This window comes from Arvicanthis niloticus, chromosome 20 (assembly GCF_011762505.2).
Source record: "Arvicanthis niloticus isolate mArvNil1 chromosome 20, mArvNil1.pat.X, whole genome shotgun sequence".
Taxonomy (NCBI): Eukaryota; Metazoa; Chordata; class Mammalia; order Rodentia; family Muridae; genus Arvicanthis; species Arvicanthis niloticus.
The window spans coordinates 44,909,389-44,930,118 of record NC_047677.1 but is presented as its reverse complement, the minus strand read 5'-3'; the positions used below and the strand labels follow the sequence as shown (position 1 = coordinate 44,930,118).

General features: G+C 53.7%; 2 protein-coding genes across 3 annotated transcripts in view; one reads left to right on the top strand and one right to left on the bottom strand.

The window, feature by feature from the left end:
- Nucleotides 1-6,923, top strand: part of Zfand3 (zinc finger AN1-type containing 3) — a 193,911-nt gene extending 186,988 nt beyond the window's left edge. The window contains exon 6 of the mRNA XM_034524491.2: nt 6,532-6,923. Within this exon, the coding sequence (XP_034380382.1) occupies nt 6,532-6,686 (155 nt within the window). The 3' untranslated portion in view covers nt 6,687-6,923. The remainder of the gene's footprint in view (nt 1-6,531) is intronic.
- A 7,354-nt stretch (nt 6,924-14,277) lies between these two features.
- Nucleotides 14,278-20,730, bottom strand: part of Btbd9 (BTB domain containing 9) — a 354,285-nt gene continuing 347,832 nt past the window's right edge. For both annotated transcript variants that reach the window (XM_076916780.1, XM_034523840.2), the window contains one exon: nt 14,278-19,279. In XM_076916780.1, coding sequence (XP_076772895.1) covers nt 19,082-19,279 — 198 coding nt within the window. In that variant the 3' untranslated portion in view covers nt 14,278-19,081. The remainder of the gene's footprint in view (nt 19,280-20,730) is intronic.

Sequence of the window (20,730 nt, the reverse complement as noted above, 5' to 3'; positions counted from 1 at the left end):
TTTTTTTATTATTATTAGATATTTTATTTACACTTCAGATGGCATCCCCTATCCCCATTCCGCCCCACCCCCCTTAGGAAACCCATATCCCATGCCCCCCACTGAAGGGTTTTAAGCACCAGAGTGACATCATCTAATTTACATTCTAAAATCCCCCTGTGGTAGAGAAGCAGAAATGCTGGTGCATGTAGGCCTCAAGGATACTTAAAGGCTCGTGACCATGGTGGCTTGGCCTCCAAGAAGAGTAACAGAAAATGGGATGAGAGACTTTTTTGCTGATTGTTATTTTATACAGTTTGAAGCTTATTATATTCATATGTTCCATTATTATATTCAAAGAGGAATTAACACATGAAACAAGTGCATCCTAAACAGTAACCCATCTGTTCCCAGTCCTAAACGCTGCAGGAGAGGGGCCTCTGCAAAGCCGTTCAGCTTGCTGCCCCGGGTCCTGCCACCTTCGTATGCCTTGGCGAGCAGGGGTAGTTTAGGATTGATTTAGAGGTTGTCTGAAGAAGCCACTCATGAGGGTAATAAGGCCTGTGTGAGGAGAAGGGATGAGGAGGAATCTGGGGTCTAACGTGAGTCACAGCTGGGTGGGTAGTCGCCATTTATGAGGCAGGAAAGGTTAGTTCGGTCCACAGAGGCTCAGGAGAACTGAGGGTCTGTTCTGAGCACAGGACTGCAGTCTGTGCAATCTGTGATGCGCTCAGCACTGGGCGTGGCTGGCCTCTGCCTGTCCCTTCGGTTGAGAGAACACAGTGTGGTTGTCACCTCTCCTCTTTACTTTGAAAGGAACAAGTACTGTCTGCGGCAGCAGGGGTGCATGAGAAAGCATAGAAGCGTGGGCTAGCCAGTGAAAAACGTTGTACAGTAGCTTTAAAATTAGAGTTGTAATAAGCAATGAGAGTCTAGGGGCTCTTCATGATGATGAGACCCTGGATCTGAGGGTTGAGTGAGCAAAGGGAAAGCAGGGTGTGTGAGAGGCACCCCTAGGGGACTGCCCTGAAGGGGGTGCAGTGCAGTCAGCAGCAAAGTTTAGCTTCTGTGAGGAGACTTTGACCACCTCGGAGACAGTGCGTGACAGAGGGCTCTGGGAACTGCCTCCCCATGGCAGTAGCTCTGTAAACAGTGCACTCAGTACTGGGAGGAGGCTCTGTGGGACTGAGAGACTGTGAGGAGTTGGGAAGTTCCTAGTCTCAAGCACTGCAGCCAGAAGTTTTAGGTTGGAGTTGTGGAGAAGCAGTAGAGGCCACCAGCAGGGCGGGGCGTGTTGTTTGGAAATGCATGCTTGCCCAGCTCCTCTGTGACAAGGTCGCTTTCAGTGCTGGCTGCTCTCAAGCCTGAGATGAGTCTGCTGGGGCGGCCCCTGCCCACCAGTGCATACACCTGTTCTGAGTTCGGGCCCCTGGCCTCTCCTCAAGCGGCTCTTGGTTGGCTCACGTAGCATCTGTATGCATCACGTATCTCAGTGTTTGATTGGGGAAAAGCAAGTGTGTGCTTCTGCGCCACAACCTCCCCTTGTTCAGCTGGCCGACTTCCTAAGGAGCTGGGGGCTTCTCTGATGCAACTCCTTGTTTCCCTCGGAAGAGACACCAGGGCGGCCGCTAGGTGACCTGACCACTCCATCGATGCTTTTCTTCTGCAGCAGAGCACAGGCTGGGCTCATCGGCCTGGACTCCAGTTCTGGTTCTTGGATAATGACTTCCCTCTACCACGTGAAGCCAGGGCTAGAGGAGAATGTAAAGCAGATACATCCAGTTTCCCAGCACCTGCAGCTGCCTTCCGCATGCAGGACCAGATGACGGAAATGCATCGAAATCCTTTCATACATTGAGCTACAGATTCTGCCTTGGGCATTGGGTCAGTGGATGGGATGTGATCGAGGGGTTTCTGCTGGGGCAGTGTAAGTGGCTGATGCCACTTACACTTCCAACAGGCGAAGACGTGCCACCTGATGTTCCCAGTGTGCCTTGTACATGAGCTGGGGATGGGTGAGCTGTCCTGACGCTTAAGAAACTTCCTTGCTGGAAAAATAGGATTTGTTTTTCCAGGGAGAATCCTGGTCATTTTAGGTACATTTACTTTGTTTTGTTTTGGTTTTTTTTTTTTTTTTTTTTTTTTTTTTTTTTTTGGAGACAAGGGATTCATGTAGCCTAGGCTGGTTCTGTACTTACTCTGGAGCCAAGGATGATCTTGAACTTCTGACTCTCTTCTACCTTCCTGGTTGCTGGAGTTACAGGATGTGCCACCATGCTGGGGTTTTGCCATGGGGGAGGGGTTGCTCCATCCCTAGTACTGTTCATTTAAAATGACTCTTTAGATATCATATTTGACCCCTGCAGTGCTGATTTGGAGATGGCCCTTGGGCAGTTTCCAAGGGTCCTGCATAGGTTCTGCTTGCCCTTGTAAAGCTGACTTAAACTCAGAACTGGAGTAAGTCTGATCACAGCCCTGGGCTTTGAAGGGTTGGGCTAGGGTCATGTACTCTATGCTGGCAGCTGCCTGCCACTACCTCACACTGCACACCAGCAGAGCCTTTCACATGTCTTGGTCCTCAGGCTTGTCAGTATTTTCAGGATCTGCTCGAACCTTTAACAAATTGAAATTCAGATGAGCAGGGAAGTGTAAAGTTATGTGGAAACACTGAATGGCTGGACTGAGCCTTGTCCCATCCCCGTCTTTAATAAAACAGCATGTGAGGGGCTTCAAGTGGGAGATTTCAGGAAAGCAAGTGCATAATTAATTTAAACCCGAGAGTGCGGAGCTGCTTGGGTCAGCCAGCTATAATGGTGTGCTTTACTCCGGGATGAAGCTGAGCTGTGAGCAGCGTTCTGCCGGCTATGGGAAGTGCAGACACCAGGGAGTGTGGCTTCTGCTGTTGTCTTGTTGCTCTCAACATCTCACAGAAAAGACAGCACTGACCCCTGTTTAGATCCTCGGAGTGGTCATCTCTGTGGTCAGTGGCAGGACAAAGCCCTCCTCCTCACTAGGTTGGGTGACAGGTTGTCCCCTTGGGCTATGGTTGTTGTCATTGTTTGCACAGGAACAGAACAAGGCTACTGCTGCTGCTCTGGGAACAGAGTCCAGGCGCTGTGCACACTTCAGTGTCCTGGCTGGACAGTCGCCTCCTGTGAGCATGTGGATTAAGCGTCTGGATTAAGAGGGTGAGGGGAAGGCTGCGTCTTACCAGACGGCATTTTACACACCAGTCACTGGATGTCATTCACATCTGTACCACATGGCTGGGCAGATGTGTTAGACCTCCTTGCTGGGCCTCTGGCTCATGGAGGTGAGAAAGCTGCATTGGGTGCCCTAGAGCTGGGGCTGTGGACAGTGAGGAGCTGGCGTGGTCAGTGCTGGGAACAAACCCACATTGTCACTCCAGCCTGCTTCTCCTTCCACTTGTGTTGGGTGAGTCAACTGGTGGCCTCTGTTGTCTCCTCTGTGCAGGCTTCACTGTAGATGGAAGCTTCTGGAATAGGCAGGCCCTAGGCCTCTCCTGCTACCCACAGTCTGCAGGCCTAGGTAGACCTGCATGATATAGCCACTCGTCTTCCTAGTGCTGTCTGCTGAGTTTAAGGGGTCTTTTCAGGTTAAGGGAGAGGCTCCCCAGCCCTGTGGAGACCGTCCAGCTCACATCCTAGGATGTGGGGATGGTAGATGTGTGCTTGGCCCTCCCTGGCTCTTCTGTCCATGTCCAAAGTGGTCTGTCAGGATTGGGGGCAGTGGCTGGTCCACATAGAGAGAGGGTGCAGTCCAGAGGGGCCAGGTGGGCACAGCCCCTGCGGAGCTGTGAGCTTAGAGGGCTGGCTGCTGGTTTGTTCTCCTTTTTAATGAAGGGCGTGTCCTGCATTGCCCTCAGGAGCCAGTAAGCAAAGAGACACCCACCCAAGTTCCTGAGCACTCGGTACAGTTACACTGAAAATGTAAATGACACCTTGGAGGAGGGCCAGCTTTAAGCTGTTGTCCAAGGAGCTCTCCTTCCTGGGCTCTGTGGAGCAGCATAGTTCAGTGTCATGTGTGTTGTGTGGGTCTGACTGCACTTGGCACGTCAACCATACCAGTCCCTGTAAAGCATTTACGCCGCAGTGCAGACAGCCAGGACATTGACGCCGCCTTCCAAACTGCGTGCTGCTGAGGAGCGTGGGGCTCTGTGATGAGACTCCGTGTGGAACGGGAGTCTCACCTGAAGTGGGAGGAAAAGAACTGGGTGACCCCGGGACTAAACGATGACATCGCAGCTCTGTCACTTGAGTCTCCATCCTACCCGGTGCCGCTTTCTTTGGCCTTTTCAAGAAAGGTCCCAAGACTGGTTTGTCCGTTTGTCCTCCCTTTGTTTCTGAGACTCCTAGAACTAGCAGGCCTCCTGTCTTGCCTTCTAGTTTCTAATAAATGACTTAGAGAAATGCCAAGGCTAGCTCAGCCGAAAGCAGGCAGTAGCCTCAAGTCCTTTTGTCTGTCACTCAAGAACTTCCATGTCCAGAGTGAGAGAGAGTTGACGATCCCTGCAGCAGCTTCTGGAAACAGGCCTATGGTCCCAAGAAGGGAAGGTTCTGATTGATTAATCTGTCTCTGCCCTGCCTGTGCCTCACCTCCAGTTCTTTTTTTGTAGGAAAGTTTCCATTTTCTTTTGTTTTAAAAATGAAATCCCACCCACCTCTCATTCAGCACTTAGCTCAGGACATGCTCCTCACAGCAGTACCTGTCTTCAGTAGCTGGCCTGTGCCTGGTGAGTGGTCAGGCCAGGACTGGAGCATAGTCTGTGTGTGGTCATGGAGACGGGGCATACCCCGTGCATTACCTGCTGTCCTACCCACGTGCCTGCGCTCCTCAAGTCAGCTGCTGCTTAGTCAGCTTCCAGTGTGCAGAGCTCAGGGCAGACGCTGGCTGCATCTGACAGGGGTGGGGCAGGGCTGCCAGTGTATCTCCCTTGCCAAAGGAAGGGAACACACTGAAGCTCCGCCCTCTGGGTCAGCTCTGAGTAGGGTCTGAGATGAGATGGGCAGCAGGCCTACTGCCCTCTGTAGTGCTGCATGTGGGGACCTGCCCACCCACCCCATAGGTGAGGGCTTTGTTCCTGAAAGATGATTTACTTGTTAGGGAGGGCTGTGTGCTGGGGGTGCAGGAGCGCTGCTGTGGGTCCTTCAGGAGAAGACAACTGGTATCCAATATCTGGGAGTAATGAACTTAACAGTAAGTGTGACACGCAAGCTCATTAATCTTAACTTTGCTTTTCCACCAAGTGGGATCTTAGCTTCTCAAGAGACAAAAATTTCATCTCTGTTCTTTTCCTCAAACCCAGCCCCAATTTAGAGTCAAACATATTGCCCTGCTCTCCCTGGGAAGCAGTTAATAATGTGTTTCTGGAACAATGGATGACTCAGACTGCACCCCTCCACCCCTCTGCTGCATGCATGCCCTAAACGCAGCCTAAGCAAGCAGCTGCCATGCAAGGTGAATGGCGGCTCTGTCTTATCACACCCACCTGTCTCCAGCCTCATCTGGGTGAAGTTCATCGTAAAACCTAGGCCATGAGTCTTGAGTTCATCTCCCCTTCCCTGCCAGTTGATGTCCAGGTTCTGTACAGAGGCCGAGGGGCGGCCACCTGTTGGTTTCTGGACCTGAGCTTAAAGGAAAGCAGTCTGCGTAGAGTAGCCCTGTGAGCAGCGCACACAGGGAAGCAGGTTAGGGTCTGAGAGGCGTGGCCATGCAGGGTGATGAGGAGGGGGTGCTGGGCTGCTCTTGCAGGAGTCTCCTTAAACCCTGAAGATGAGGACTGTGCACACCTCTCAGCCTTTCTAGGGGTTCTCTGGGGAGCTGGGAGGAGACAGGTGCCTTCCATATGCTGAGCTCTCCTTTATTCTGTGAGCTGTCTTGACCTCTGTGGCCTCTTCCTCATTCTCCCACCCCCCCACCCCCCAGCGAACCCTTGTCTGCCTCTCCTCTGTCTGTGTCCGCCTGTCCATCCCCTTACTCAGCAGGCCTCTCCTCTGTCCTTGGGCCAGACCCGTGTCTCCCTTGGACCTACAGATGCCCCCGCAGCCTGGAGGGCGGCCTGGGTGGGAGCCCTGGAGAGGACCCTGGTCTCTGCCATCTTGGGGTGTTAGAGCATAGTTAGACCAGATGACATCAGGCGACATCACACTCAGCCCTCCTGCGGTTCTTCCTCTCCTGTGTGTCACTGTTTCCAGGGTTGCAAAGCACCAGTTTTCTGTTAGGAGCTCCATTCACTTGTGAGTGTGACTTGATCCTACTGGAGCTTGCCAGGGCTTCTGAGCTGGCATGGATGCAGAGCTGCTTCTCTGACCTTGGAGTCGCTCTTCATCTGATGCGTTGGGGCAAGGCCAGTGCCTACACATTTCCCAGTGGAAGTGCTGCAGATCTCACTGGACCAGGAAGCTAGCCTGTGCTAAAGGGTGGGGTGCAGCATGAAACCTTATACTGACCCCGTGTCTCTTGCCATGTGTCCCCTTCTTGTGGATGCCGGTGAGGCCCCTAATGGCCGTCTCCTCTGCTCCCCACTTACAGGCTACGTGTTCTGTATGTTACATCGCCTCCCAGAGCAGCACGACTGTACGTTCGACCACATGGGCCGCGGCCGCGAGGAAGCCATCATGAAAATGGTGAAACTGGACCGGAAAGTCGGGCGCTCCTGCCAGCGCATCGGGGAGGGGTGCTCCTGAGTGCCGGGCACGGCCGCCACACGACGCTGTTGTTAGTTCACTAATGTTAGCCTTATTTAGGACAAAGTCAGCCAGACACCTTGTACTGGGCACGCGTCAGACTACAGCCGGCCGTTTCCTTTCTTTAGCCAGCCATCCTGGTACTGTAGTTTAGGGGTTGATGGTGGATGAAATTGATGTCTGGCTGGTTACTAAGGTGCCTGCTAGCCACTGTATAAAATTAAAACATGAAGAATATTTGTTTTGAGCATGGCTAGTGGATTTACAACAACACATGCCTGTCACTGCTGGAGTCAGACTTACAAAAGCCTTAAGCAGAAAGTGTCCAGACCAGACGGAGTCAGTAGAGGAGGCCGGGCCTCGCCGCCCACGCGGCAGCTTTGACAGAAACTCTTCCATGTTTGGCCTTTCACCTCTTCACTTTCGCTTGGTCCCAGCAGGACCTGATGGCCACGCGTGCCTTGGCCACAGGAAGCTGCCGAGACTGGCCACGTGGCTGGGCTGGGCTGTGCCCTCACTCTCCCTCAGCGCTGGAAGTCGGGGGTGGGGACAGATTCTATGGAGGAAGCTTTTTACCTGTTGTTACAGGGAAACTCATCACACGAGAAGAGACACAACTTCACTTTGAAAATTAGATCCACTCAAAATTAGTCCACGCATGATCCCCACCTTTTCTGCACAGGATCCGTGGTCGTGACCCACTGGCTCTGGCTGTCGCTTGCCAAGGGCAATGGTGTTGCACATGGCAGCCCTGCGGCTGAGGCCTGCACCTGGGCCTTGGCAACCAGATTTCTTTGAGTTTGAAAAGATGTTTTATGACCACAAGAATCAGTGAGTAGTGCACAGGGGAGGCTGCTGCTGCCCTTCCTGGCAGGGGGCCTCCTCTTATTTCTATGCAGCCATAGTTTGAGGACAACCAGGCACCCACCTCAGGACAAGTTCAGGAAGGGAAGACAGCAGACTGCACAGGACCCTGGTGTGGCGCTCTACGCTGTGAGTGGCGGTGGCTGTGGGTGGGTGGGTGGGGGCAGCTCTTAGCCTGGGCCTGTATGGGGCAGGTATATGGGGTTGGTTAGAAACCACTGACAGTCAGGGGTCAGGGCCAGGGAGACTGGGAGTCCTTTGAAAGCCTGGATCAGGTCTAAGTGCCACACAGGTGCCATCTGTCCTAGATTGTGGCTTGGATGGAGCTGTCCACGTCTGGCTGCTGATGAATGGTCTAGCCCAGTGACTTTCTTTTGTGTAGTTGAGCAAGGTCTGCTCTACAGATGAACAGATCTGCAAGTACAATGTCTCGATCCAAAATAGCGACTAGGAAATCATGTTCTTCCCACCCTGCACCCAGTCTGCACCCCACCAGAGGGGACCCAGTGCAGAATCTCCAGCCTTAATTCTTGCTTCAGGACCTAGACCAGCGCCTCAGTCTAGGGCAGCCCAGGGCCCAGGTGCCAGGTCTGCCTCGCGTTTACCACTGTCGCTAAGCCACAGCCCTCTGGCCACCACATGGCCGTCCTCAGTGAGGCGTCATGTACCCTTCTTAGGCCCTCAGGTCCCTTCCCCATAGCACTGGGAGGGGGTGCTGGGGACCATGTGCCCAGGTTCACTCCTGCTGGAGAGCTGGGCAGGGGAGGAAGGGCTTGTTCCCTACAGTATCTGTTCTGTGAAGTTTGTTAAATGTAAGGGAAGCTGAAATTCTTGTATCTTTAAAGAGGAAATCTTATTTAACCCTTTGTGTCCTAGATTGACTTACACTCATAGCGTAGAGCTCAGTTTTAGTTTAACATTGTGAAAATATTAAAAGAATCTTGTAACTTTATTCTTTTTTTTCTCCTGCTGAAACAAATTAAACCAATCGTATGGACATCTGGACTGTCTGTTTTGGCGGCTCTCCTAGTGGCCGAGGAGGGCCAGGAAGGGAGCCCAGAGCCCCCTGCTTGCGGCTCTGCAGAGTGTTCTGTAGGACCTGGGACTTGGGGGGATTTGCCCAGTAAGTGTCCAGGCCCAGCAGCTGCCTCCCTGTCTGGACGCCTTGAAGGCTCTAGTGCAGGCCGGGCAGGACTGCTGTGTCTGGGCTGTCTCTTGAGGACACCAGGTATGGGCGGGTTGGGTGCCTGGGGACTTGAGTCTAGTAGGGGTGAGGGCAGGCAGGATGAATGCTGCCCGCTCCTTCATGAGGGGCAGCTGCAGCGGTGAGCGTGTGGCTCTGACGTCCAGGATACACTCAACACTTTGAAAGTTTTGCCTCAGGCAGAGGAATAGCATCTACACCACCCCACAGTTGCCAGAGGGTGACAGAAAGATGGCCAGGAAGTTCAGAGTGCTTGGCACAGGGCAGAGGAATGCCCGAAAGTAGAAACAAAGGCTAGTCTGATGGCTGGAGGGTGGTCAAGCCAGGACAGAGGCTCTCAGAAGACCCCAGGGAGAGAAAGCCCTGGGGAACTCAGAGAAGCACCCCCCCCCCCCCCTCCAAGGCACCCAGTAAAGACCCAAGGAGAACGTGGTGCGGGAAGGCCCTTCCTTTGCAGCCCCTCACAGCTGTCTGCCCGAGGGAGGAGGAGCCCATCTGAGGCCCCTTGAACTGGAAAGGGAGCACCCAACTTATCTTCTAGTCCAAGGGTCTGGGGAAAGTCTCAGATCCTGAAATACATGTAGACTGTCAAGTAAGACAGAAAATGTGTTAATCCCTCTGGCCACATGCAGTGACTTTGCTGTGGGCAGACGCTAATGCTGTAGCTCTGAGATGACGGGCCCTCTGCCCAGAGCCAGCACTGGTGCTCTGCAAGGCAGGGAGATGTGCAGAAGAGGACTCAGGAGGCTCGGCCCACCCGTCTGCGCCACAGACGCCTGAGTGTGCAGTGTCTGGCTGAGTGTCTGCAGCCCATGGAAACCCCAGAGATGGAGCCAGGGATCATGGGAGTGCGGAGGCCGTCACGCCCTCTGCCACCTGCCAGCCGGTGTGACCAGGAACCAAAGGTCCCTCCTGGCACACACCGGGGCCAACCCCACCTTCCTTTCCCTATGCGTTTGAGCACAGAGAAAGGTTTGTTCAGGTGTGTGGCAGCCACTCAACAGCAGGACGTTTGAGTCACTGGCCCCATGCCTCAGGCCTGTAGGAGCAGGCTCTTTGCAGAGACTTGCCCATCTGGTGTTAAGTCACCCAGGTATGCAGAATAAACTGGTAACAGTGACGTTGGTGTTGGTGTGGCCACTGTCCTTGGAGTTTTTACATGATGGTGTATATTGTGATGCTACATCTCCCAAGAGGGCTCTGACCAAAACCAGAGGGGAGGGATGGCCCTGGGGCCCCTCCGGAAGGGCTGGCCTGTTGGAGCTTGCAGGTGTGGGAGGTGACATGTACTCAGCATAAAGTCAACTCTGCTCAGGCTGCTGATGCCCAGAGAGAGCTGCCCCACAGTCCCACTGGAACGGGTGTCAGGAACAAGGGGACACCCCGCCCCCCCACGTTGGACAGCAGTTTGAACACACGGGTTAGCAGGCTGCCGACTACTCACCAGTGTCAGATTCTAAACCGAGCTCGGCCACGCCACAAGTCAGAAGCATCATGGGAGGACACAGCCCAGGAAGGAACACAGCATTGCACAGGGCTGGAAGCCGTGTTACCTTTGCCTTTCTGCAGTTTTTTTCTGTCTAGATATTTGTTAGGTTTTAAAAACTGTAATTTGTGAATTATTCTCGATCCTCGTATTCACCTTAGAAATCACTTAGTTTTATACTCACATTTTTTTTCACTTTTTATTCTTGTGATTGAACCCAGGTCTTGTGTACACACTGGGCCTGGGAGCCCCCTTAACTTCTCGCCTCCTGAAGAAGCCTGAGTTTTACGAACCTCAGGCTGTGACACCTGGAAAAGAGCTACTGGACCCAGGTGGTCTTGGTCACAGTACTTCTCAAGGCGTGGGCGAGGGGGTGGGGAGATGGTTGCTGTAAAGGGAAGACAATCTCCTTAGCAACGTGCCCCACGCAGGAACCAGTGGGACGACTCAAGCAGGTACACGGATGTGTGCTGTTGTGGGTGTCTGGGAAACGTCATGGAGATGTCCCACTTTTAGAACACGTCCCTCTGCTACGCCATTTCTTGGGTCACATCAGGCAGTGGAGCCCTGAGCCAGGGATTGGAGCCAGCTTGCCTGGGGCAGGAGCAGTGCCTCGTAGCTGGTGTGGGGCACCAGCTACTGGAGGAGGGCACTGAAGCAGGTGGCTTGCTGGGGCAACACAGAACAGAGGTGGCAGGGGAGGTGGAGGGACAGAAAGGAACCAATCTAGTGGGGGCTGGTTCCTGCCTGTGTACAGCTAGAACCCTGTGCGGGTATGAAGTCCATCCATGCAGAAGTAACATGTGGCCCAGTAGCCCTAGAGAGCCTAAAGCAGGAGGTGGTGCCGCTGTCAGAAGCCCCAGGCCCACTCCTGTCCTGTGTCCACACAGGAAGAGTGACTAAGTGTGAGAATGAGGGGTTGGGAGTGGAGCCCAGGCCTCCTGCGTGCTGAGCAAGGGCTCTCACACCGAGTGAGCCACAGCCAGCCCTTCAGATGGCCTCTGTAAACACTGGAATTCATATTCTGAGAATTTCACATCTGGCCACTTTGAAGCCAGCATGCTGGAGAGACTGAGGATCAGAGGTCCCTCAGAACATGCCTCAGGCAGGCAGGGAGCGAGCTGCACCTCCAGGTTAACCCAGCAAGTGTAGCTGACACAAGCTGTCCTGCCTGACTGCAAAGCGGACCACAGTTCAGATTTTCAACAAAGCTGCCACCAGAGAAAGGACGGTCTCCAGTGGACAGAGAAGCAGTTGTCCACACGCATAGACCAAGACTTTTAACCCCTCACTTAAGTGAAGAACTGAAATAAGAAAAAGGCTGTATTTCAGAATTACGGCCAACAAGTGGGGCGTACGTGGTAAAGGACAGCCACTACGGTGAGCCAGGGCGGGGCAGGATGCCCAGAGACCTGCCTGATGGAGGACACAGGAGCTGAGGTCCTTAGGGATAGCACTGTTTGCCCCGGAGTACACACTTTGGAAACAGCCCATGTACCCACAGATAAAGACCACTTGATGGGGGTTTTTATGTTGGTTTAATTTAGATGAATTTTTTTAATGAGCTAACTACCTGACGACATGGTCCTCAGATGCTGTAAAAGGGCCAACGGATGAGAAGATGTGGAAATAACCAAAATCACAGCAACGCCCTAGCTCACCTGTTAGATGGCTGTTTAACAGAGTTAAGCCTCGATCACTTGGAGGGAGCATCAGCTCATATGGCCATTGTGAACGCTGCAGACAGACCTGTCACCAGCAATCCCCCAGAAATGAAACTGGATCCAAGAGACACCTGCACGGCTGTCCTTGGAGCACTGTTCCCAACAGCTCAGACACCAACCCATGTCCCTCTACAGATGAATGCGCAGAGAGTTTATCTTTACATAGTGGCAGGCTAGCCTAAGTCCGGTCCCTGAGGCAACATGGATGAACCTGGGGGACATAACATCAAGTGAAAAGCCAGGCATAGAGATAAATACTTTGTGACCTCATGAAGCTATAAAAAGCTTCACTCCTGGATTGGGGAGTGGGGTGTCACAGAGTGGCTGTTTGGTGGGTGACACATCAAGACATTCTCAAACTACATTTTCATCCTTTGTCCTGCTTACTCTCTTCATTGTAAATCTGTGAGTAATTTCTAATAACCACATGACACAGTCAATACTCGGCCTTTTGGCTCTCCTCTGCTAATGACATTAGTGCAAAATTCTTCAACGTAGTCTCAAGCAAAGCGCCTGCATTCTGCCAGAATATCTTAATGGACATTTGCTAATAGTTGTCCCTTCCATTGGGACGTGACCATCCACATTGCTCTCAGCGTCATGCTATAGCCATGCTATTAGGATGGCCCATTAAAGCCCCGATTAACAGCAAAGTCTAAAAAACCGGCATGGCCAAGTGTGTCACAGCATTACCCTAGAACCTGGTACCAGCTTCTCACGCAGTTAATGCCTTGAAGAGACATCATGATTCAGGCAACTTAGGAGAGCATTTAATTGGGGGCTTGCTTACAGTTGCAGAGGTCCATGTCCACCATGGAGGGAAGCATGGCATCAGGCAGACACTGCTGGAGCAGCAGCTGAGAGCCTACATCCCTATCCATCGGTCAGAGGCAGACTGGGCTTGGCAAGGGCTTTTGGGACCTCAGAGCCTATCCCCAGTGACACACCTCCAACAAGGCCACACCTCCTAATCCTCAAATATAAGCCTATTGGGGTATTGGGGGGGGGGAGCCAACTCTACCATAGGTGACTTCTGTGTCCCAATGTGTGGTACACAGTAGTCAACTGAGGGTACCGTTGTTTCAAACCCTGCATTTCAGTGTTCCCATAGCAAGTGAGGTTTAAGGTAATGAATGCATAATGTCCTGGCTCTGATCTGGTCAGCCCGAGTCCCCCCTCTTGCTGGCCTGCCTAGAGAGGGCTCTCCTCAGGTCATGGTGAGGTTATAATCCGTGGGGTCATGGGACAGCAACTCACCTGCTCTTTGCTTCTGCTGGTGCAGATAAACTGTAAGGTTGACGTCAGCCTTTCAGAAACAAATGCCTTGCCTCACAGCAGCTGCACTCCTACAGAGAAACGACAACGGGGGTCCAGGGCGGAAACTTGTCAAGGCAAGGCGTGATCATTTCCTGCACAGTGGAACCATCCATCTGCTGGTATGGAGGCGGGTGGTGTCCTCATCTGACCACAAGTAACCTGGGAAAGAGTTTTCTTATCTCCCCATGGCGACTGGGCCACTTTGTGACATTCCTGTGGTTCTCTATCAGTACCCGCTGGTGCCTTCATCTGGCTCTTCCAGGGGCTCCTGAGCAGCCTTCCCTCTGAGCTACAAGCAACAAATTCAGATGCAGGGTACACCCACCTGAACTCACAGAGCCTCCTGGTGGTCCCTTCTTGTAGATATGACCATGGGGCTGGTCCTTTCTCAGAACTGACCCTGGCTCCCACTTTGGGGACTCAGAGCTTTGCTCAGTTGTCACCTGTGGGAGTCTGCCTGAACCTGGGTGCACCTAGCACTCACTGGAGGCCAATCTTCTGAGAGAAGTGAACAGGAAGTCTGATACCTGGGCACAGGTTCCCCAGGGATGCACCGAGTGGAGACACATCCACCTGACTCACATTGAGGTCTGCCATGGCCGTGTTCATACACAGTTCAGCAAGGGTTCTTCTAGATGACCCTTGGCGCCAACGCACCTAATGGAGAAGTGGCCCAGGCACAGGGCCTGGAGTGTTAACAGTGTGGAAAGATGAGGCAAGACACAGTCGCCAGCTCCTAGCTTGTCACAAAGACACAGCCCATTCAAAGTGACAAGGAAGTGAACCTATTAGGTGACAGGCAAAATGTTATCAGCTAGGCCCCAGGGCAGCTAGAGAAAGGCTGCCGGGCTAGGCTGTGTGGCACTGGCACCTTCCTGACCTCATAACACAGGAAGTAACTTCTGAACAAGTCCCCATGGCAGACACAGGGTCAGGAACCCTGGGGAGAGCTTGCATGGGGCAAGGTTTGGAGAACAGAAGGCACGAACTCGGGTATCAAAGTCACCGCTTTATTTTTATGGTGAGCCTGTAGTGGCCTTGCACACACATGAACCGAGGGTCACAACACAGCTTGCTACACAAAGACGCCATGCCACCTCATAAACATTCCAAACACTGCCCTGGATACTTCCTCAGGGGGCTGTGCCCAGGGTTACCATGACCCGCACCATATCGGGATGGCACTCACAATCTTCAGAGGCCTAGAAATGGTAGCCTGGAGGGGAAGTGGCTACTCATCTCTGGAAGATCCAGTCTCCACAAGTTTGGCCAGAGCAGCTCATGGGCACTGTGCATCGCCACCCATGGGGAGCGGTCACCTGCCTTCACTGCAAAGGCATGACCCAAGCCAGTTACTATCCTGGGTGCTGGGGATAGGGGTGGAGATAGAATGTGACTTGGGGACATCAGCCCTAAGCCAGTCTGACAAGGAACTTCCTGGCTTTCAGGCTCACGTGGTATCCTAGAAGCCCACTTTTGGAAGGCCATCCTGAGACCCAGAGCTGTCCTAGCCCTGGCTTTCCAAGACCCCAGTAATCCTGGCTGAGATTCTCTCCATTCTTACTCAACTATGGCCTGAAGCCAATTTTAGAGGGACTATTTCTGTGACAGCTGGACACCAGTACTGACCCCATGTCAAGCTACAATTGGGGGGTGGGGGGTGGGGGATGGCTGGAACATAGGCCTGAAGCAGCCATCAGAGGTTGTGGGGGAAGCCTCAGCTAGATCTCCAGGGCAGCTGTAACCCCTGGGGCTCAGAGATGAAACCCACTTACAGCCTACACTGATTTCCCTCAATGGGCTGGGGACCCTGCTTTGCACCTCCACTGCCACTGGCTTCCAAAGGTGACACTCTTAGTACTTGGAAAGACTGAGAGGCTGGAGACAAGGCAGAAATAGGTGTGTGGTTCTGGGCCACCACTTCACCCAACTGCCCAGAGCTGTAAGTGGCAAGTTCTGGGAGGACATTGACCGTAAATTACGGGGGTGGTTGTGTCCTTGGCTGGGGGCTGAAGGGGACCTATCTGTCCAGAAGCCCCACTCAGTCTGGCTTCTAGTAGCAGAGACTGGAAACAGGGTTTGGGTGGGGACAGTAGAGGACCAGGTGCCCTGGACTTGGGTCAGGAATGGCCTAGCCAGAGAGGCAATGCAGTCTCTGCTAGACTGAAAGCTTATTCTGGAACAAGTAGTCCTGTGCATTTTTCAACGTGAAGGACAAAAGACAGGACAGGGAGGAACAGACACTGGAGGGGGTGGGGGATGGGTTCCTTCCATGCCCTACAGAAGCGAAGTGAAGCCCGCCCACGCCCTCATCCAGGGGAGAGTTGGGTGCCCTCCAGCATGGCTACCTCAGCCACTCTCCTCCCTTCTGGAGACCTCAGAACCCTTTGTATGAGGCATCCCACCTGGTGGCACAGGGCATTGTAGTGCCTGTTGTCAGGATAAAGTCAATGACCGTGCTGCAGAATGACTATGGCTTGCCCAGTGCCCGTGGCGGTGGGCACCTCAGCACTGCCACACAGGAGGCAAGGTGAAGGGGAACAATGTGGCAGGGCCAAGTTTGAGGAGGGACCTCCTAGGAGACAGGCCTCTGCTCTGACACCTCTGTCCCCACGCGGAGGGAGGCCTGCAGTCCTACCAAGCACACCAGGCCCAACTTGTGACAGATTTCACCCCATCCCCACGGCTCTGCGGAGGCTGCGGTTGCAGTCCTGTTACCTTCAGAGTTGGAGCGGGAGACTGCTCAGCTGCCCGCCCAGAGCTCTGACAACTGCTGGAGATGGCTTAACTACTGAGCAATTTTTTTTTTCTTGCACAATTCAAAACTCATTGGTGGGGAGGCAAGGAATCGGTCTAACAAACACGGCCCTCTCCTGCTGAAAAGAATTTCTTTTTCCAACTCTTTCTAGGAATGAAAGACTTGTAATGTGTTTGTCAGGAATCGACACTTCATTTAGTAAGATGGAAAAGCGACCGCTGAAGAGCCACGGGAAAGTCCCACGTCTACCTGGGCTTGTGGCCCCACTAAGATCAGGGCGGAAGTAGTACTGAGGGCGCAGGAAACTCCGAGTCTAAGTGCAAGACCACCTGTGGCTGCTTAAAGCTGCTGTGCAGAGAGCAGCTACCCTCAAGCCCACGCTGTAGACCAGACCTCCCTGTCCAGTTCACATTTGTTCCGTGGGAGTCCCTGTGGGTGAGACTGAACACTTCTCAAAGCCCCAGTGATGTCATCTGCCATCCTAAAGAACACAATCACCGGCAGGAAGCTCTGCACCCGGAAGCGGTGCCATTCCACAGCCGGCTCGAGGCATCAGGAGGGAGCCACGCCCTCCATGCTGAGCCCACGAGAGTCATATTCACACTGATGCCCTTAGGGACAAGGGCAGGGCTGGGGGAGCAACAGCTCAAACTGCTTCAGCCCCCCCACCCCCAATAGCTTGACTGTGACCCTTCCTGGCACCCAAAGGTCCTTAAGAGTTAGCATCACCTTGTGCAGTGCCAGGGCGACTTGGTACATGGGAGCCCTCAGTTCCCACCCAGCATGACTTGTTAGCGCTTCTGCTCAGCTCAGCACTCGAGTGTCGCTTCCAGTCTGTTGGCTGCAGGATAATCCTGCAGGGGACAAGCCAAGCTCTAGCTCATCTCTATCCCCTGGAAATGTGGACCTTACCTTAGGTGTGGCTATGACACCCTTGGCTATGGCATCTGGGCACATCACATGGGCATCAGCCAAGGGTAGGTACACTCCTGTGTCAAATGGGACATAATCCTTTTCCTGCATCCTGAGCAGGAAAGGCATCCCAAGGGCAGCCTGGGAGTCAGCCCAGGTGACTGAGGTCTTGCCACGGTTCTCTGAACTCCCCCCACTCCCTCTGGCACTGATGACTTTGATGTCCCATCTCCCATCCTGTGTATCTGAGGTGTATCCTGTGTATCACCATGGCCACGCATACTGAAGGTAACCAGCCTCTATGGTCTTACAACCTGAATGCACAATCATTGGGGGTTAGACGGTGGGGGTCTGAAGGGAGAAAGGAAGCCATGAGGCATGGGTCTCAGATGAGCCTGGGCTAGCCAGATGTGAACTGAAGCTGCCGCGAGAGGACTGAGTGCCCAGCACCTAGTGTGCTAGGTGTGTGTGGTGACATCTGGGGTGGACACCAGGGGCTCCTTGCCAGCTCAGACCCACTGCCCCAGGGAAACTGCTGGGCTCCAGGCCTGGACCTACATCTTGTCTTCAGTCTTTACAAAAATGTCTTATGGTAGCATGTGGCAGCTCATACCTATAAGCTGAGAACTCGGGGTGCTGACATAGAATTGCCAGGAGTGTGGCTAACCTGGATTACAGGAGGAGGATCTATCTTAAGCAAATGACCAACAAAACTAACAAGCTCTCACACTTATCTTCCAAAAGCGACAAACCCCATCCTCCACAGGACTGGGGTTCCTTGTGCACTGGCAGGGAGTATTGCTTGCTAGAGATACTGGCAACTCCGGGCTGGATGCTGGCAAAGGCAGCGCCCCCCACACAATAGCTACACCCTGCCATCCATCCATGGAAGCCTCCTTACCAAAGGCAGCCACACCACACAGCAAAATGAAGCCAGAGGTTCAGACTCTTGACTGGTCTCCTTGGGACCCAGCTCTGCCACCCTAGGCCTGAACTCACAGGAAGATGGCCCCCACTGCAGCTGAGGCGTCTTCCATGTGGACCAGCCATTCCACCAAAAACTCAGAGAGATGCCTGACTCATCCTTTCACTTCTAGGACTGGACTCGACCCAAAGCCCTGTTCTCTGAGCACGCTAACAGGGCATGTTAAGGTGGCCTCATGGGGCCTTGAGATGGTGCGTAGAGGCACAGAGGCTGAGCTGTTCATGGAAGCCACAGGAGGGACAGAGGGACTGGGTGGAGCTGCAGTGGTCAAAACCAGAGACCTGCTGTTTACTACCCCAGGTGGATGACTCAGTGCGGGAGATGGGCTGAGTCCCGGGCCTGTGCTCCCGACACACCGTCTGCTGGCTGATCCAAGTCCAAGGGCAGCTGAACCACGAGGCCCAGAAGGTCAGCCTTGGGCTGGGCAAGTATCTGTTGACACGGGCTTCTGGGTGGCTCTCCAGCAGCTCGTGTGGTACCTGCTTGCACGCCGCCTCCCGGGCAAACATCAGGAACAGGTTAACAGAGCGGCAATCTCATCAGTTATTAACTCCAGTGTCCACAGAGTGATTGATCTGCACATTGTGTGTCTGGTTGAACTTCAAGGATTTTTCTTGTCAGGCCGGGTGCCATGACGAACTGCATCTGGTCTCTTTTAGCCTCCTCAAAGCTTAAAACTGCCCATGGGCAAGCACTGGAGACTGAGGAAGACCTTTGTAGAGGGCCAGAGCAATCCACAAGCCTTCAACACCAGGCTTAGCAGGCGGGGAAAACCTGCACAACCACAAACCATCAAGCAGACAGCCAGAGAGGGGACACTCCAGGCCCTTTCTGGTTTTGTCAAGGCATAGGGTACCTTTTTTTTTTTTTTTAATTCCAGCTTGGGCCTGTTTATAGATTCCTTCAGTGCTGGTACCTGGGTTAGATTAGAGGTAGGGATTGATGGTGGACTTAAAGAGTCACAACACCCACTTCCTCCCCCTGGAGACAGCCTGAGGAGCGGGGAGACCACAGGCACCCTTCTGTCCCTGGAGGGAAAAACCTGGTTGGGGTGGGCTTTGCAGTCAGGCCTGTTCCTCCCAGGGATGGGGGAGGACACCACTCCATCCAGGCCCACCCAAGTCCCATGACATCCTCTGCCTGCTTTATTGGTTCTGTTGGTTGGGTGAACGGGAGTTGGGGCCCGGACTGGGCGGGAGTGAGCTGGCGCTGGGTGCCCGCGGGGCACGAGGGTCGAGCTGCTGACTGGGGGTACTGAGGTCCCCTGTCCCAGGCTCCTCACTGCTGTCCTCTTTCTGTTTGCTCTGCTGCTCTGGACACTCAAAGTGCACACAGTGGAACACCTGGTGGGAGAAAGGAAAGGCCAGTGAGAGACTCCAGGCTTGGGGCCTAGACCTGGGAGCCAGGTCTGTCTGGTGTGCCCAGCCACCCGGCTCGCCCCTTGCCTGCTTCCGAGACCTGAAAGCAGCAAGGAGGATTAGAGCATCCGATAAATAAAAAGACGGATGGTCCCAAAGTCACACATGTCCAGCATGGATGCATCAGCAGTGCCTGGCTGGACCACGCAGCGCTGGCTTTTCTCCTCTGGCAAAAAGGAGTGCTGGAAACCTAACTTGGGTCCTCTGTGAAAGCCCTGGTCTACTGAGCTGTGTCCCCAGCCCCCACGGCAGTCAGTCGGGTGAGAGGAATGCCGTGGTGCTGGCTTCATCAACTAAATGCCCCTCCCCCACAGGCCGGTGTATCCACCCGGGAAGTGGGGCAGTGGGGCGAATGGATGGTGTAGGAAGTCCAGCTCAACAAAGGAGTGTAAAAGGTCAGGTAAAGGCAGGCCTGGTGGTGTTTGCGTGTAATCTGGCACTTGGTGAGCAGAGACAGGAGCACCACCTCCAGCCCTGTCTCAGAACACAAAGAGAAGGGAGGTCAGGGTACGGCCGGCCGCAGGCATCCCCCACACTTACAGCTTGCCCAACCCAACAAGGCCCTCCCTGCAGGGACAAGAGGGCTCTACTAGCATCCACGGCAGAGACTAGCCTTTATTCAGACCTGGTCTGGGCCAGCCTGAAGCATGAGTCACCTGGCTGAGTGAATGTTGTCCTCTCCAGACAAAGCCTGCCTTCCCGCTAAGAGCAGCAGTGAGCTCCAGGCAGAGCACGGCCAGGCGCACAGCACCGACTGGCCACAGTGACATACATACAGTCGGTGTGGGTGGGATGGACGGGCTCCAGCATGGTGGGAACTGCGAGGTGGCATGGGGGGCGCACTTTCTGGGTGCCTGTCCTGAGCTCTCTAGAGATGGGAATCCTGTCCTCAGCAGTCAGGTCGGGAGTGGGACAGGCCCGCTCTGTGGATGGACAGTGTCTGAGGCAATGTCAGGAAGGACAGGTGGCCATACAGAGGAGGGGTGGAGGAGGCCTGGGCAGAAGGCCAGTACTGTTGCTTAGCTTTGGGAACTGAAGGTTGGGGGGTGGGGGGTGGGGAGAGAAAGAGAGACACAGAGACAGAGAAAAAAAAAAAAAAGGATGCAGGAGGTCTGGGGCTGAGGCAGGGCCTGAACTGGAGCTGGAGCCAGTGATTTCCAGACAGAACTGACTCCTGAAAACCAAACTGCTAGAAAAAGAAGAAACACAAGTGTGCGTGACAAACCCAAATGCTGTGTTTAGAGAAAGCTGGTGACAAACCTTTAAACCTTGGGCACCAAGAGGTAAAGCAGCCGTTTATAGTCAGTCAGAAGGAATCGGTTTTTAAAGAAACCCGAAAAGAAGAAAAGGGCCTGCAGCAGTGGACGGCAGACACA